This window comes from Dermacentor variabilis, chromosome 2 (genome assembly GCF_050947875.1).
Source record: "Dermacentor variabilis isolate Ectoservices chromosome 2, ASM5094787v1, whole genome shotgun sequence".
Lineage (NCBI taxonomy): Eukaryota > Metazoa > Arthropoda > Arachnida > Ixodida > Ixodidae > Dermacentor > Dermacentor variabilis.
In genome coordinates this window covers 212746803-212766111 of record NC_134569.1, presented here as the reverse complement: position 1 = coordinate 212766111, position 19309 = coordinate 212746803, and the positions used below count along the sequence as shown (strand labels likewise).

At 48.7% G+C, this 19309-nt stretch overlaps 1 protein-coding gene across 1 annotated transcript in view; it reads right to left on the bottom strand.

Annotated features, from left to right (window-relative positions):
- LOC142573086 (protocadherin-15-like) overlaps window positions 1-19309 on the bottom strand; it is a 295821-nt gene that overhangs the window by 41271 nt on the left and 235241 nt on the right. The window contains exons 3-4 of the mRNA XM_075682599.1: window positions 16053-16121; window positions 14790-15013 (exon numbers count right to left, since the gene is read on the bottom strand). Coding sequence (XP_075538714.1) covers window positions 14790-15013; window positions 16053-16121 — 293 coding nt within the window. The remainder of the gene's footprint in view (window positions 1-14789; window positions 15014-16052; window positions 16122-19309) is intronic.

Genomic DNA, 19309 nt, shown 5'->3' with positions numbered 1-19309 from the left:
ACGTCTTGTTTAACCCCGGCAGCGCTTCGGCCTTCGACATATGGGCATAATCTACTGAGGAACTCGCCGTCGTCTACCGACTCCTGAAGTAGTAGCTCAGCGTCTGTCGTTGCAAAAACGTGCTTAGACAGTCTATGGAAAGTTCGTTCATGCTGATTTGATTTGATTTATTTGGTGACGTTGGAAATGTTGGCGATGTATTTCTACGACTGCTGTGCAACGCCATGGATAATTTATGGACTTGCATTCTCGCACTTTCGTTCACATATTCTCCATACAGTGAATGCAAACGTTTGGAAGTATTCTCATTTAAATAGGCCCAGAAAATTAGGCTTATTAATGACTGCTGCTGCTGTGCAGTCTATGGAGAGAGAAAGATAGAGCGAGAGAAAAAAAAGAGAAGGCATGGATGTTAACCTTAAAAGCGTCTAGTTAACGAGTCTCATACAGCCTACTGCTTTTATGCAGACTAAAGAAGCAGTCAAGAGAAGATAAAAGATGTCTATTAGAAATCTGCAGATAGTAAACAGACCTCACGAGTTAATCTTTAAAGTTGCACGGAATTCTGTTGCAGGGCACCAGCTCAACGGTTGGATCCCCGTCGCGGCCGCCGCATTCCGATGGAGTAGAATGCGCGAACCTATGCCTGTGCTAATATTCAAGCGCACGTGAACGAAGCTAACGTAAACAAAATTCACCTGCAGCTTACCAACTGCGACGTCTTTCGGTTGCCCATGGGTCGACTAGAGAGATTAAACACCATATATCGTTCAGCCTTAACAGCCAACGGCTTTGACATGCGGTGTGCAGTCTGTCCGAAAAATAAAAATAAGAAGTTAAGTCTGTGGTTTCGTAGCGCGATATTACCTTGCTTAAGGAGGCGAGTCAGATGCCTTGATTGCGTTGATATGGTACAATAGAGCAACACGAAATCAAGACTAATTGTACATGCGGTTGGTGGGGGAAATTGTGACAGCAGTGCAGGAAGCGAATGCTAAAGCTCAGAACTGAGGTGAAACAGCGCGAAAAAAGACGAAGACACAAGGAAACAAATACCACAGACAAGCGCTTGTCTGTGGTATTTGTTTCCTTGTGTCTTCGTCTTTTTTCGCGCTGTTTCACCTCAGTTCTAAGTATGAACCAACTAGCCCTCATCAAGATCTTGCTAAAGCTCGCTTTTCTTTCATTTAGTGCCCAAACCATAGTGATGCAGCGCCAATCTGACATCGCACATTTGGACCACTTTAGCTTGTATAGGCTTTTTTTTTCCTCTTTTGTCTGAAGAAGTTCTGGAAACTGGCTAGCTAGAGTCGCTGACTTCTTTAAAAAGCAACGTGATGCCTGCCTATAGGTAGACACTCAAATAATCGCGCACAGGGACTGTCAAAGTGCATGGCGTCAGGGTGACCTAGTGCGGCAGCATCAAGGTTGTACAGCCACCAGTGTTTCCCTTTTGCATCTTTTCTTCCTCGCCATTACTTCGTTAATAGTACGACGAACCTTCTCTACATTACAGTAAGTACAATCTACAAATGCAGCCTAACTATTATTAGTCGCCCATCAACGCATTCTAACGCCTGCCAGTCATTCCTTCGACGATCTTAAAGATAACGGCGACCATACAAGCGGTGGCGCTTAGTTCACAGTTCCGTGTTGCGCCACCTGTCGGACACGTGTCCGCGCCGCGTGGTACGAGGGCTTTTAACAGTGCGCCACGGACGTCGCTGCGAAGAACGCGTGGCGTCTGAGGCAGCGGTGACCGGGAGACCCGACCCGCGCCGAGCTCCCGTCACGCTTCGAGCGAGGAAGGAAGCAACGGACGACCGCACGACGGTACGGCACACACACACGCGCACGTACACAGCGTTCTTCTCTCGGTTGCGCTTCATACTTTACATCTTGGTATTTTGGGCCCCCCCTCTGCGTTTGTATGCCTTCCTCTTTTTTCGCAGTTTCCTTCGTGCGCATCTTGCCTCAGTTGGACCGTGGCGGGCGCACGGTGCGGCGACGAATTTGGACGCAGCGCCGCCGTCACCCTTGTCTTGTCGCGTCGAGGCTTTCGCACAAAAGCGCTGTTGTGCTCTGTCGCGTCACAAACAACGTGCTCTACACGTTGGTGTATAGGCCAACCCCGTAAACTGCAATGCGGCGGGCTGAAACATTTTTCTTTTTTTTCTGTCGTAGACGAGCCTTGTTTGGCTTTGCAGGAACCCTCGAGCGACTCTGGCTTTGTCTCGCACGGGGAAATGGCACCACCGACCACACAGCCGACTGAGCAGATTCGATTTGTGGCTCAGAACAAATCACCGCGACAGGCGGTACCGACTGACCCGTTTACTTTAGTAGGGAGGGGAGAGGCCGTTTCGGCAAAAATCAACCGACCGCGACCGGTGTAGTGCTGAGGTATGTACAGCATAGCAGATGCAGAACTGGAGCGGTGAAATATGAATGTGGTCGCCGCTCTATGAGATAATGTGAAGGCACGTCGAGACAACAGATGCCCAAGTCTTTTTGCAGCCACGTAGGCTAACTGAGTTCCTGAATGTTGAAGACGGCATCCTCGCGCCTCTTCTGACACATTTTTAACATCGCTACTCAATTAGCTAAGGTGCAGTAATGTTAACTGCAAATATAAAGTCCTGGTGAAGGCTGTGTGCCTTGGACAGTTTACCCGCAGCAGTTCGGGCTCATAACTGACCTCAGTTTGTTTGCCTTTCTGTCTCTTGATCTCTTAATCGTCGCGTTTTAAGACTGCACAACCCTAAGTCCACATCCCCTGTATATAAACCAATGAGCACTCGAAAGTGTTCTGATTGATAGACTCGGAAATACGATCGAACGAAGATGCCGTGCCGCTGGGGTTGAAGATATTAACAATGAAAGAGGTAGCAGGCTAGCTCGGACACAATTTCGAGCCGATTTGTCTGCTTTTCGTATAAGAAATTCCATCTACGTTTGCAACGGGTAAGTTTATTTGTATGTAAGCGAAGCACGGTGCTCGCAGTTGGTATGAACCATCCAACACGCCTTCGGTTATTTCATTCATTTTGATTACGGCGCGATAAGCAACTTGGGTCCACATGCCTGTCCACTGGATAGGTTACGTGATCACCAGTCATTATTTGCGGTAATGTGCGTTTGTGTTAATGTGGCATGTGGATGAGAACCCGTGCGTGATAATGTGGAAGCCCTGTGTTCCATATGTAGGGGAAAACGTTAATGACTGCGTGTCAATCCCATCGACACTTTTTTTTTTATCAGTGTCACATTGCTTTGCGTAGAAGGAGATTGTTGTGATTGTATGCGTGCGCATTGGCTGGGCTTTCGTAAAAAAGGAAATATTAAACGATGGTGTTTGACGAGCCAAAATTAAGATCTGATTATGAGGTCCGCCGCAGTCTACAGGGTTCCGGCATAACTGTTCCCCGGGTTTCCGGCAAGAACCTCCGGAGTTCTCTGAGATGCGCACCCAAGGCACGGCACGTGAGCGTTCTTGCATATCCCCCCGAATCGAACCCGAGGCCTCGTACTCAGCAGCACAACGCCTTAGCCATTGAGTTGTTGAACTTATCTTTCGTAGTTCCCAAGAAAATTTTATTTTCCTTAAGTAAGCGCTCCCGCTGCGTCCGCTTGTGAGCACGTTGCAATCAATACTAATCCCAGCCAACTCGCCAAGCTGTGCTACTTGCAGCGTGCCAAATGTTCGAACGCACCAGTTGTACGTATCTGACCCCCTCTCTTAAAACCAGCTAAGTAATCCCACAGAGAGAGACAGTTCACAAAAGAAACAAGTAGCACACAGCAAGCACGCGAAGAGAGAAAAGAAGATCGAGGCTGATGAGAAAGACCGTGCCCAAAGGCTGGATAGCAGGTCGAAACAGAGCTATGAAAGAGGCTTAGGAAGCTATAGGAATTTTACGACCGCACGTGCGAGTACGTACAGCCAGCGTGCGCCTATTCATTAGTCGGCCATTCATGCTAATCGCTCGAGCTCGCCCTCTCTGCGGAACCGCCGAGTCAGAGGTCAAGTCGCGGTGGAAATCATTACCACCGTCGGCGCTAGCTGCCACTTTCTTCGCGACAAGAAAAAAACAAAATCACTAGAATAAGGAGCCGCGCGCAGGTGAAAGGTCGGCGCAGAACAAGGCACGGCGGCCGATCGAAACGACCCGGCTCGGCCCACCGACGCCGTCGCATAGTCGGGGACAGCGGAAAGCAAGTCCGCCCGGGTGGTGGGCTCCGAAAACAGAGCACGGCGATGTGCGAATATTTCGAAACTTTGGATACAAATGGAACGCTTAATTGTTAGCGTTTATTTAGACTATGGTATCCGCTACTGGAAAGTTTCCAACATTCATTTATGACCGAATATACAGATGTGACGACTGGTATCGGAGTACAGGGATAAGGAACTAGGCATTTTTTAGCAAACAGCGCGAATAATGGGACACAGAAAAGAGGCACAAAAGAGCCCCGTTATTCGCGCTGTTCGCTAAAGAATCTGTTCGTACCAACAAGCCAGGCTAGCCAGTATTCTGAAGGACTATGCATGTGGTGGCTCCGCGGGCTCCGTAAGCGAACTCGGTCCGAGACAGCCGCTCCTGCACCTTCCGTGCCCAATGAGCAGACAGCGTCAGGCGTTTCTAGAATTACTGTATATGCTACCACAGGTAGCAGAGTTGCGCGTAGGTCCGCCATCTTGCCTGGCAAGCAACCAAATCTATGCGGCGAAGCCGCACTCTGTTTTTGCAGGCGACTTGCCTACCGTATTGTCGATCGACCGTGGGCGCTTTTGCATCGCTTGTGGACTGCTTTTCCGCCTAATCGCAAACAAAGTGCATCGAAACAGCTGACTGAATAAGATCGTCAAGAAAAGGCGCCGAGATCGGTCCCCACCGAAGCTTATGCCAAGCGTATCCGCCGAGTCCATCTGCACGCTCTCGGCGCGTCTAGGCTCAGGAATCAAGAAGTCTAACAAGGATAAATCACGATATTTCAGCTTTCGCATCAGTGTCCTTAATAAACACAAGTAGCATGAGCGCACAAACAGCACAAGTAGCGATGAGCGCCGATGTGACGCGTCATGAACACAGGTATATATGTGCTGTCGCCGAAGGATCACAGTCCTAGCCTGCGCTTCTCTGACGAAGATATATGAATAGACAGACGTGTCGACTGAAAGGCATCACTGAACTAAGAAAACGTTGCATATCCTTCGCGTGAAGAACAACAAACGGCTATCCAAATCGGTAGTAACAGCCCATACAGCGTCCCGGGTCAGTGGTTCATTTAGGACTTTTTTCGAAGTTAAAATGCCAATCGCAAGTGAAAATCGGTGTTGTGGCACTTCCGAGCAAGCTACTGAATATGGACAGCTAAATTTTCTTTGTGGTACAGGCGTGAGCTTTAGTTGCTGGGCGATAGCGCATCTACCATGACTGAGCGAGACTTCTCTCTGTGAAACTAAAACTGCCTCTTGGTCCTTGACGTAGAAAATCATGCGCCGATGCTCGGCTTCTGGCTTGGCGTAGTGGTAAAGTATCGGGCTTGGGATTTGCAGGTCCGACGTTCGAATCCTGGTCGGAGCTTTTTGGTTTTTTTTATTGCGCCAAAATGCTCTCTCTTTCTGTTCTCAAAAAATATATATACGGTGTCCAGGCACCGCGTATTTAACGCGCTAGAGCTGTTTTTCGCACCAGTACTCAGTGCCTCCCAGTACGCCGCGCCAGCCCAGCACCCCAGCATCCAGCGCGCGGCACTGGGCCCATAATCCGGCGCTGCACTGGACACTGGATACTGGGTTTTGCAGTAGGCATACCTGCTTATGTGCCAAAGCTCTCGATGTGTAGGCAGTCTTAAATATTACAAGGTGAATAAATGACCAACCATTAGTATTTCGACTCTGGTACCCCATTAAATTTGCTGTAGAAACGTACCAGGCACTGGATATCTGCCACACCTTCAAGTGCCACTTCATTATGTGCCTTTTCACTGCAGGGATTCGAAAAGTAACCTTCTGTGGGAGTGTAGTGAAAGTTTTTCTCTCACAGGATTGACATAGCCACAATATGGGTAATAGTGCAAAACACAGTAAAGGCCCTTACCGTATGGTAAATAACGACATTAATTCCTCTTGCATCCTGCTTCACATAAGCAGTAGTAGATGAAATATCTTTACTTAGTTGTGTAACCTTTTTATGTTCAGAAACAGCAACCAAAGCAGTGCATTATCCTGAAAATGTGAGCTGGATTTTTTATGACAGTTCTGTGAAAGCAGTGTGGTGCATGGGTTTGAATGGGATCGAATAAAAAGCTTTTTCGCTTTCAGAGCGATTCGTGCAGACGGGAGCAGAGCACCCGGTCATTATATCATTCCGATGGGACTGCGCGGACACTGCGATGAACCAACTGTGAGATGCGCTGCGCACGTTGTGTTGTTTCTCCGCAGCTAGTGCGCACGCGAACAGCGAACGCCAAGATCGGCCGGATTCGCTTTGAATTTGACTGGCGATAACTTGTGTCAATCCAGTTCGCTGCAGCGGCGGCGACGGGAAATACAAAAATTGGCCCGGGCATCTGGTTCTCCGTAATGCACGGTTGCTTGACTACCATGTGATGACGGTCTGCCAATAGGGGCGCTAGCGGCGTGATAAAACAGACGCGCAACTCTGCTACCTGCGGTAGCATATACAGTAACTCTAGGCGTTTCTGCTGCTCAGAGACACCTGGTGGTGAGTGGCCATGGACACTCATTCGCTCTGACAAGCTGCCCTAAGGACGAGACTATCCGCCGAGCAGGCATTACATTCAACATAGTATGTACAATATGTGTCATCCATTGAGCATATTACTAGAGTCACTCCATGTTTTGGACTCCGAGACACGCGTCTGGGTGCACTTGGACATTCGGAGTGCTTTTTTTTTTCTTTTCTAGAATACTTGTGTTGGATTGGATTCGAAACTTTCACGTTTCAGAAGCTTAACGGGGTACTCCAGATTAGTTTTGACCCACTAACGTGGACCCCAAGGACCTGTACACAACGCTTTTTTTTTCTCGAATTTTACCCCAAATCGAGAGTGTCCGTCATGGCCTGCAATTGAATACACGACTTCTTGTTCAGCAGTAGAAAGTCCCCAGCCGCTAAGCCAATGCGGCCGGAAAGCTTTTCATTATCCCTATATAGAACATAAGTGAAAGAACAAAAAAAACCGCGTCAAAGAAGTCAAATGACTGACAACGTCGATCTTGCAGATAACGCTGCGCGCTTCCGCCTGAAAGGTCGGATGTCGAGAGACAGTGTTTTTTTTCCCTCACGAGCTGCTGCGCGCGTGCGATATACCCTCGGGCAACGCTAGTGGGTAAACAAACCCCATTTTTTGTTTCCTCCGTGCGTGGCTCTCACGCGCAGGCCCGCCCAAACTCAAACGAAACCTCGCTGTGTAGCGAGGCCGAAGACCCCGCGTACTGTGCTCCCGGAAATGCTTTGCGGGCGCCTTAGGAAACACGCGCCTTGGGTGGAATCGCCTTATCTCCGTTATTATCGAGCACCGCATTTTTTTTCTCCTCCCGCCGTCGGTCCAGCAGTGCTCCCAGCGATCACCGAAAGCTCACTGTATACGGCGCCACGCGTCGTCGTCACGAGGAAATTAATTACTGCGCAGACGCTTCATTAAGGGCGTTCTCTCGCTGTCGTCGCCAGTGCCAAACCGCTGTTTACGGCGTTTCGGCACCGAGCCCGACTTCGCGGGGCGTGGCGACCAACTGCGGCCGGGCTCGCTGTCGTCGAAATTCGTGGGTACCGACCGATGCGTGCGTCGCTGCGAACGGGTATAAACGCGCTCTCGCTGATCACGATCGTGTTCGCGCGCGAAGGCGCTTAGGCGTGGGAAATGCTCGCTGCCGTTCTCGGCCAGCCTGTTGTGTCTGTCTGCTCGGAGGCTGCGTGGCGGGCCGCAACCGTGTTTTCTTTTTCCCACTGAGGCTTTCGGAACGCGCCTTGTTGAGGTTCTGGGAACCACAAAACCACTCACAGGCGCAAGAGCGCAAGACAAAACAACCCAAGTTGTTTAGTCTTGCATGGAACAGCACGTGTTCTGCTTCGCATTGCTCTCTGGCCTCTGTTGTTGTTTCAAGCGTTTATCAAGCAAAAAGGAAACCAGCCTCTTGCCAATGCATCGCGCCTCTTCTCTGTACCCGCAGTATGGCACTATTTTAGCCTTCACAATGTACTACACAAAGTCTCCTGCACTTAGCACACTTCTCAGACCGAACTGACAAAGCTTCGTGTTCGTAAAAATGCTGCTTCCCATTCGCCAGTCGCCTTCGCTAATAACATGTACTGCGTCACAAATAGCTTGCGCTTCCCTGACGAAAATTTTCAAGCGTAAGGACATTTTTGTGAGTACGGGCTCCGGTGAGCAGTGGATGAATTGCCAAAGCTTTTCACTATTCTCTCTGCCATACGATTCAGCCGCCGTGGTTACTTAGTGGCAGTAACGTTGGGCTGCTGAACAACACACACACACACACACACACACACACACACACACACACACACAGTGTGTGTGTGTGTGTGTGTGTGTGTGTGTGTGTGTGTGTGTGTGTGTGTGTGTGTGTGTGTGTGTGTGTGTGTGTGTGTGTGTGTGTGTGTGTGTGTGTGTGTGTGTGTGAGAGAGAGAGAGAGAGGGAGAACGTCAGGAACACCTACGTGGAGTGACATCCAGAGTTATTGCCCTGTATGAGGCGGCATATGACCGCACCACCTGCATCAAATAATCCCGGATAATCATACACAGGCCCGTAGTCACGAAACGCTCTTACACTAGCATTGCTCGCACGTGCGAATTTCAGCCACTGATTCCAGGCATATATTAGCGAAGGCGACTGGCCAGTCGTAAAAAGTACAACGAAAAAAAGCACTGTGAAGTCGTCCCATAGTTTCTAATATACTAACACCTGTCGTATGTTTCTATAAGTTGTCCTAGGTAACGTTACTGTTTAGCGAAAGAAATCATGAAAAAAGCACGCTGCGAGACGCAATTATTAGACCTACGGAGCGACCAGACTAGGAACCCCAAACTATACGCGAGGCGTAGATGGCGTAAATAAGGATTGATTGAGTAGTATTGAAAAGAGCCTCCGTTCTGTAGTTGGCCTCATTCGGTTAACGATGCTAATACTGATTGCACGCGCATCTGCGGCACCAAGCCACCGCGCCCTTATACTGGTGGCGAGTGCCCGATAAACCATACCGATTTCAGCCAGCCGTGGGCTCCAGCTATTTTCAACGCTTGGCTTTTTCCCTATGATAGATGCTCGCTCGTTGGTCACTTAAGCGACTGAAATACCTCGGACACACGCAAACGCAATATCGAATGCGCTCGTGGGCACAACCTAATCGCATAGCACTGAGCGGGTCTGGGCACAGTGTTGTTTTTTTTCTTCCTTTTCTTCTTTTTAACGGGCAGGGTTGTACCCCGCAAGGAAGCAAAGTAGAAGGAAGTGGTGAGAGATTCTTTATTAAAGTAGTGTTTAGTACATGCATCCGCGGAGCTCCACGGCTTCAGAGAAAAGCTCGAAGATATCGGTTAGCTTGGCGGTATGACATCGTCTGCTAGCCTCCTATAGTTAGTTAAGGAAAGCGGCTGCTTCCGGAAACGCGATGACCCCACATTGGAGGACGGTGGTAGTTTTTTGTCAATGCGGGATTATTTGAAAAAGGCGCACAATTTGGCAGGAAATAAATGGCAAGGTGTTTTTCTTGTCCTACATGTGCCATCACGACATGACATCGACGTCGGCTAAGCTGTATAGCATCACCGTTACTCATGCGTCATGCCGTTCGTTGAACAGCACGAACAACTGGCCAGAACTCACTCAAGCTCACCGTGATAACATATTCAAGAAGTCACAGTGCCGCTTGTGCCAGCCGTTGCGTGGCACTCGCAACGTAGCCTGTGGTGTGATGCAGAGCGCCAACACGGGCCGCATAATCGTTTAGACTCCGACCGCAACTTGCATATGCCACGCGGTCTCAGCAGGCGGCTTTGCAGCGAGTTTCAGAAGGGTACGCTGAGCGAGCTGACACGTTTTCACGGTGAAATATTAAAATTAAACGTGGACGGTGAATAGGCAACGCGCCACGAGCGTTCCTTCGCGCCCTTGTCTAATTTTCGCGCTAAAATTTCAACATGAGCGCAATTTGTCTACCACGACATTGCGTCCCATATGCGGTGTTGACGAGAACACGGACCGCGTAACTCGTATTTATAGACACTTTACAGGACATAAAGAGCTGCCTTAAGGAACGCTCTAAACATGCGACACGACATGCGTCTTGAGCTGCGGGAGGCTTTCTTAACATGGCAGTGTTTAGGTCCTGCCTTGCACAAAACTAAGATGCTTATAGCATTCCTGCGAGACAGGCCCGAATTAGACGGCAAATAACTTGTGCATATATACTGGAGCATTTGACGCGCGCGCGAGCATTTGTCTGTGCGCTTCCTCTTCTCTTTTTTTTTTTTTCCTCCGCGATCACTAATTACTCCTGAATTAGTGTACCAAGCTCGTCGCTATAGCCGGAACTCTCCAGTTATCATCCGACGCTCCATCCTTTCTAGCAATTATTTAGCCATTGCTGTTTTGCTCCGGCCAGACTGTTTTTCTTGGCATCCTCGCTTCTGCACTCAAACGGATTTCGATTTTATCCTGATTCCTGCACGACCGCCTGCACAAGAATCTGGCTGGTAACTGAACGCAAATTCAAGTGGCATCCAGCTTAAGAGTTTTACTGGGTGTGCATCCTAAAGTTATTAGGCACGGTATTTAATTTAAGCGAGGCTGATCCGCGCAACGGGCGTCTTCCTGTCCTCGCCCATTTCGGCATACATAATAAGTTTAATCCACGCGACTCTACCGATGGCGCCTCTCGAAATCTCGTAGCGTCCGGCTTGTGCGCATAAGGTCTCAAGTTCTAGAGTTTCCACGGCTCTTCCTTCCGAAAAAAAACACAAACCTCGTGACCGGACTGCGGCCTGCATTGCGCAAAATAAATGACAGAATAACACGAAGGCTCTCTCACGGTAGGATGGGCATAACGCGCGTGGGCATTGCGAACGCACACGGAAGTGCACGAAACGCCTTGCTCCGCTTTTGAGCAGTTGTATGAGAAATAAATAAATAAATAAATAAATAAATAAATAAATAAATAAATAAATAAATAAATAAATAAATAAAGGATAAGCGAACTGGGCTCTCTCCCAGCCTTGCAGTTCTACAGCTTGCCGAGCAACGCACGCTTCCCCCCCCCCCCCCGCCTGCCCCCTTTCCTACCTCGATGCCTTTTTCGCTGTGTAGATGCAGATATAATTCTTGGCAACGATACGGCAGCCAGTACGGCGAGGAAGTTTCTACATAGAGAAACTAAAAATGATAAACGGAGAAGAAAGGCAAGCAAGAGAGAGAACTTGTCAAGAGGCACAGCACGGCTGTCAAAGAGGAAAACGAATTGCGCAAACCCGTTCGCACTTGTATTACATATGCGTAGGGCCACGACGCTTTTTTTATTTCAAGACGCACGCACTTAGCGCGGCACTTCTCCGCATACGACACCGCGTCTGCGCGCGAACTAGGAAGTGACAAGTCGTCGCGAGGCCTGAGGTGTCCGCCGCTGCACCGATGACGGCGGCGCCGCGTCACTGTGTCTCCGGGATTGCAGTCACAACCGCTGTCGTCGCATTATACGTGCGGGAAAGAATGGAAAGAAAGAGAGAAGGAAAACGAAAGAAAGAAATGAACGCGAACTACAAACTTGTCGTCTCGTTTCACGACTCCGTGTCCGCAGCCAGACGAAGACGTTTACACGACACGCACGAAGGAATGTCTGCTCGGCCGCGTAGCGAACACTTTTCGCACGGATATAGCGACTAGGCCGCTAAGGTCTTCTCACACGCACACACTAACGCACAAAAGCGAAGACAAGACGAGACAAAAATAACTCGTCGGCTACGCGATGTCAACCCAGCTGGGCCAGAGGCGTGCGCCACTGTCTGCCCGTCCCGCGTGCGTGGTATAGTTTCCTTCCGCTTGTTGTCCCCGCAGACCTTCCTCCACTTCATTCTGTTTTATTCTTCTTGCTCTGTTCTTTCTCTTTCTTATCCAATCTTTCGTCACCGGGAACGCGTGTTCTAGCACGCTATAGTTGGCTTCCCCGCGCGGCGTTCGGATACGTATCCACATCGCGTGTACATGCATGAGTGGCGCCCTATTTGCATGGCAAGGCCGCCGCCGGCGAAAGAAATTCCGTTAGCCCGCCCGGTCGCAATTATAGACGGGCGCCGCTGCGCCGTTAAATTATACGCTTCCTGCCAGGTGGACGATTTAGATAGCGCAGTGTAAAGGGCCATGTGTCCGGTGGACGGTGCCAGCGGGTTCTCTGCTCCGCGAATCACTTGCAGGCGACGAGGACAAACTAAGCTAAAGTCACGCGACAAAAAATTACTCTTGCTTTTCTTTTTTTTTTTGTCTCCCTCCATTCTTTGACTTTCTTCTTCAGGTGCTCCACAATCTCGCGAGTCACTAGACAGGTGCCGTGACAAATTCCCGTACAGAAAAAAAGAAAAGAAAGTGGGAGAGATGAAGACGTCGGTCTTGCTCTCCTAGCATACTTTTTTTCTTGCCGTGAAAGTGCTCGAAACCTTCGCTTACTTTCTTTAAAGAAAGCTTTCTATTTTCTTCGTACATTTTTGGGTCTCTTTTGTTGTTCTTCCATCAGCGCAACGCGGTTAGAACTTTTTTTTTTTTTTTCCGGACACTGCATGACATGTGTCCAGCACTCTGCTGCATTCCAAGCCGGCGCTCTAGCCAAAGCCTCTTGTTTGTGTTGTTGAGCCGAGCTATAACGAGCATGCACGTGACTTATAGGGAACTCGTGAAAGCCACATGGCCCATGCGCGATAGAGCTCTGTGCCACTGCAGAAAGGAAAACATGCTATTGTAGCCCACTTACGTGCGCACAAAGTGGGACTTCTGCCGGAACCTACGCGGCCGTTCGGAAAAACGTAACAGACTCGCCCGTATGCGTGGGAGGCAATGATAATAAAAAAAAAAAGTTGGTTATACTGCAAAAGAGAAAGTGCCAACTGACGCGTGGCACGAAGAGGGCACGTAACGGGAAACGGAAGAGGACATCTGTGAGAAACAAGCCTATGGTTGCATTGTTCGTTAATTTGAGTCTGTGGCTCCGGCTACAGGTTACCGAGACTGCGCATAAGGAAACCACCAGTTTACCTCAACGAGTTGTCAGGCATTGTTATAGCCAACAAGAAAGAAATCTTGCGGTTTCAACGTCTCCCGGGCTGTTCCAGAGTTAAATGGAGATGATGTTTCGCACGCGCTTCCCCCAAATATGTCATTACTTTCTTACAAACTATGCTTTTGAAGTAATGCTCGTTGGTATCTCGCCAGTTTCGTTTACGTTCTTTTTCTTGATCGAACCGCGTTGTCTTCTGCTTGCCCCCCCCCCCCCCCTTTTTTTTTCTCGCGTTTTTGACAACGCCACTATTGCCTACCAACGTTACTTCAATAAACCCCATCAATTTCCGTCTTGGTCCACTGATGCCTTTCCCAACCGTTCGTTCGGATGTGGTCGTTCCCAACACTATCGTTATTATTATATTTGTTGTTGTTGTTGTTGCAAATAACGAATGTTTGTATTCGCTTTTGACCGAAGTGAACTGATGGTTAATATAAAGAGTATCGCAATGTAATCTTCAATGAACCACTACAAACATCAGGTAAACTGTAAGAAATGAATTTAACAGCGGCTGAATTGAAGTCGTAACCGACCCCCCCCTCTCCTCCGTTCCCCTCCCCCCCCCCCCCCCCGAAACAACCGAAACAAGACAATTTCTTTAGATGTATAAAAAAAAGCTGAATAAATTCGAAAGTAAGAACGTTGGCGGTGGTGAACTTCGAACCAACGACCCTACGCTTACCCACCGTCTTACCCATCTTACCCACGGGGCTAAACCTTCCAAACGTCTCAACGCGCTCGCTTGCCCGCGAGGCGTTCACAACTCGCAGGACCGCTCAGCGGCGTTCAATTGGAGTTAATCTCCAATTCGCAATCGAAGTGGCATTCACAACTCGTAAGTGTTTAGGCGCCCTCAGATTTTCTTTTCTTTTTTTTTGGCTTTGTTCCCAAAGAAAGAGCACGCTGAAAAGCTTGTTGCTTCTAGATGCGTCCGAACAGCGCTACAGTGGATATCAGCACGAAGCTTTTGAAAACAAATACGCAAGCAAACCGTAATACACCATGACCACGCGAAACACCTGATATCTGCGATCAAGATTTATGTGGTGGCATGAATTTACCGAATAATCTTGCAAACTTCCTGAAGGTGATTTTGAGCAGGATATTAAGAGTGGCTTTCAGTGTCACTTAATTTCCTTTCGCCGATTGCGTATGCATAAACAATAATAGGAAATATATTAAGAAAAACAAACCTTGTAAGATAAAAAGGAACACGTCATAAATTCAAAAAGTCTCGAGCAGAGCTTGCTAAAAAAAGGGGTGTAAACGAAATTTACTTACAGTCCTAGACACAAACGAACATACAGACAAGTTGCACCACGCACTAAGCACACTCAGTGTCCCGACATATATGCGTACGTATAGACACTTCCAAACACGTATACACTCGACATGGAGAACGGATCATTTTTTTTTTCTTTTTAGAGGCCACGGCGTGAGCAGGGTAGCACGCAGTGTGTAGAAGGAGACGCTCACCAGGTGGTCGTCCTTGCGCGTGTGCCTCGGCGAGCAGATGACGTCGGTGGTGACGGATCGCAGCCCGTCGCGGCCCTCCTTGTCCAGTTTCTGGCGCAGCACGAGGCTCTTGGTTCCCGGCAGGATGGTCAGCGGCGAGCCCTCGGGGTCGGCCATGCGGAGCTCGATGTCGCCCCACGGTTCGCTCGCGTTGCCAGCAACCTGAAGGCTGCCCACGATGCTCTCTGCGCAACAAACACGATTTTTCTCGCACCACGGAAAACGTGAATAGGGTGAAGAAAGTAAGACACACGATGCAGAATTGCCGGCTTAGTGCGCGTATGTACAAGACACGAGGGCTAACTTCCCAACAGCGTCAGACAGCGGTCCTAAGCCCCGCGTCGCTTCGAGCGAATGAAACATTTATATTACTAGACACGGCATGATTTTGGCGGCTGTAGGGACTAAACCCTCAAAGAACATCCTGGTAGGCTCTCCGAATAACCTGATACGTGATTCATCCTGAGTGCTGCGTTCAGACATGTCCCGTAGAAAGCTCGTGAAGATACTTATGCGACCAAACCTTAAAACATTCAAAAGTTAGGTTCTGAAGTATTACGTGCCAAAGCCACGATATGATTATGAGACACGTCGTTGTGGGGGTCTCGGTATTAATTTTGACCACCTGGGGTTCTTTCACGTACACCCAATGCGCGGTACACGGTCGTTTCTTTTGCATCGCGAACCCGGCGAAATGTGGGCGCCGCGGCCGGGATTCGACCCTCGGACATAGCAGCGCAAATCCAAAGCCACTACGCTAACACGACGAGTGGTCAGAATTAAACCGCAGCCCTTTTCTATAATAGCGCTTTTCGTGTGGCCTATATAGTGGCACTACGGGATGTCATGCCGAACGACTATACTCCACGTTCGAGATGCGGAGGTATATCTTCAAGAAGCGGCCGAAAATCGGGACAAATGTACCCCGGGAGAACGGCCCGATACCCTGCGTGAAGGGAACGCGGGGAGGAATAACAAAATGGGGAGGTTCTTGAACGAGACACGGTATACTGAGCGTCCACGTTTCCTTTTCTGCGGTGCCTTGCAGTTCATTGCAGGCACTTCAATTGGTGTGCATGACTCGGCGTTAAAGCTACGTTTTTTTCTTTCTTTCTAGGGAACAAAGTTTTACGTGCAACGGGAGCTGCAAGAACACACTTCGTATATACAGTACGGACGTGTTGTTTGATCGCCCGTGTGAATGAGCTGTGCGCACGAACTTACCGACTGGGAAGGCTTCGTTGACCGTGAACGTCTCCGAGGATCCACCGTGCGTCAGGTAGCAGAGGTTATCTGCGGAGAAAGAAAAAAAGAGCTTGTTATGCATGTTCCGAAATATTAAGCACGCGCTCTGACCTCGTGTCAGACTACTATGCGCGGTTCATTAGGGAGTTTTAGAAATAGCGTCCCCAAATGCGTTTAAGCACCCGAGAGTCCAAAATTCCTTGCACGCTTTGTGCGTTCTTTTGTACGCCTGGCGATAGCGTCCACTTGCTTTATGTACTTTATTTCTATAACTACCAATTGCCAATAAGCGACACCTGCATGACATCGCTAGAGCATCGCTGACCAAGCACAATTCAAATTATTATTATTATTATTATTATTATTATTATTATTATTATTATTATTATTATTATTATTATTATTATTATTATTATTATTATTATTATTTGCCATTTAGCATACGCACGCTGAAGCCACACGCCGCAGCTATAACACTCACGATTGAGTTAGAATTACTCTGTAATAATTTACGGAACATGTATTTGTTATTTATGAATTTCCAGTTCAATTACGTTCTTCTGACTAGACGTCCAAACCTTATAGTATAGGGACAACAACTGACATGTAGTGACACAAGTTTTCAAAAGCTTCTATTTTATTGTGCAGGCTATCACTTACAAAACCCCGCAAGCTCAACTTTATTCTGGTTGTCTCCGAAATAACTGTGATCTCTTCAACCAACATTCACGCGAGAGAAGGAATTGCCGGCTTAGTCTGCAGACGAGTGTCGCGTGGCTCAAATGCAAACAGTCGCGCCGCTATAGCCGTCCGTCTACGGCGTCCTTTTGTGTTCGGAGTGATTCGGACGCGCCAGGTCACGTGATAAGCGTCCACAGAATAAATCAGTGATCCGTCTGCTCGTGTGTATCCGGCTTTCGCAAGCAGGAAAATTTCAGTGCACGAGTAAGTTTGTATCCCTGCCCTATTAGAATCCGAATACCAGGGCGAGAAATCGAACCCATGGCCTCTTGCTCCGCATCTGAGCCTCGGGCCACACAAGTACCGAGTCGCGGCGGCCGGCTTGTATATAGTTGCTGAAGATGTCTGACCAGCTGCCTGTTTATAGGAGTGTTGGCTATGCAGAGGAAACGTTTAGCGCTAATCGTTTCAGCCACGACTCAACGACGCATAGTGAAAGAAGGCGTCGCGAAGAAAGCGATGCATTGCGTTTTGAGAAACGCGTGACTGTAGCACGGAGAAATGATGAATGTGCGCATAACTTAACCTTACAATATCGAGTCTTTACCAGAGCTAACTGCGCTGACACACTACAGTTTCCTGTAATGAACTGGGCGCGGATTCTTTGGACGCGAATGACGGCCGCCATTCGTGCCATTATACGTGGTGGCACACATACTGGTGACAAGCGAACGTCCGAACACCCCGAACGCGCGCGCTCGCAAAGGCGAGATCATTCGAGGATGCAAAACGTTCCCGCAACCTCGAGCGGCGCAGTTCGAAAACAAGGCATTTAAGCGTACACAGTCAGCGCCTGCGTGCGAAGCCCGTACACATTATTGTTGCAGAAAGCAGACGGCCGTACAAATACAGGTCTGGCCGAAGCATGGGAAAACGTTTGCATACAATAGTGAGATCTGCGCGCCCTAGAGCAGCTTGTCATTCAGACAGTTAGAAGGTGCGCTCCTTTACACGCCGGAGAGAAACGACTGGAGGCGTCAAGGTCATTGCCTCTCGTTTCATACCTGCGCTGCAGTATGTCAATACAACGGATGAACGCTCACGAGTACAGCGTTCAAAGCTTCATTTAACGTAGAGGACGACGACAAAGGAAGGACAGGAGAGCAGACACACGCACAGCGATGACTCAGAGCAAATTTATCGAGAAAAAGAAAACAGCGTGCAGAATGTATCGATTCACAATCACTGATATTATATGAGAACGACGATGGCTGTACACCGTATACAATTTCCTATAGGAAATTGCAGCAAGGCATGGGTCAAAATAAGGCGTATCGATGGAATGTCGCGCGCACAACAGCAAGAATCTGTCTACATGTCATACGCTGTACTCGTCACACACATCTAAGAATTGTCAATTCTTTCGTCGATAGGGCTGTCGATGGAGCGCATACGCACACAAGAATCTCCTAACTACGCCATATCTTTGTTTTTTTAACTGCCGGGGGCATTGCTCTAGAATATTTTGATGATTCCAATGACGTCCATAAAACGAACTTCTAATACTCGCTCTATGTGCCAGTTTCTGGGCATTTCAATACGACCCGCGTAAGTCAGGACTCCTTTCAACCAGAGTTCCCGCATAAATAACACCTCTACGAGAGAAAAGAGTATGTATAAAGAGTATGTATTAGTGAGCACTTAAAAGACAGATCGCCACCCACTAGAGAGCAGCGAGACACTGCAAGAGAAATCACTTGCATATTCAGTTCTCCTGCGCTTAAAGTTCTCGATTAATTGGGCCTTGCTTTACGATCCGCTGGTGCCTTGGTTTGTTCAGATGGGAGAGTAGCCGTCACCCAAAGCCGCTGGCTCCGGGTTCGATCGCTGCACGCGGACAAATTTTTTCTAAAGTGCGAAGCTTTCTTATGAGAAACCTGTGTGTGCTGTTGCGGACACGCCCCAACTGCTGTGGCTCTGCCCAGGGACGAGGGCTACTCAATCTAGAGAGGTTACCAAAGCTGCCAAGTTACGAGCTGATCAGACAGTCAAATATGTTGGGTCATGTACGATAAGTCGGTTACGCCACCGTGGCTACTGCAAGTTCTGAACGAGGAGGGAAGCCACGCTTTTGATTAAACATCTACCCGCAGGACAAGCCTCAGTAAAAAAATAAAAAATAAATGGAAGAAGAATGGTTAGCATTTCCTTTGCATCTTCGTGCCACACTTTTGGCTGGATGACTATTCTTTCTTTTATGGAAGTTCCCCCCCCCCCGCCTCCAGCGGATTTCTGCGAAACCCGATTTCCGATATAGAGCAGCTAAATATAATTTAGCTATGCAATTGGCACCGTCGCGAGTTTGCGCCTATTTTCCCCTGCATTCCTCACCTGTGTCCCCGCCGCATTCAAACAGCTAAAAGCAAGGGAGGAAAAAGGCGGTGTATCGCCGGGGGCAATAACTTAGGCACGCGTTAGCGAAGGTGCGAACCGGCCCGCGCCCCTGTCAAACGCCTGCAGACAAATTAACGCCTACATTTTTTTTTTTTTTTTGT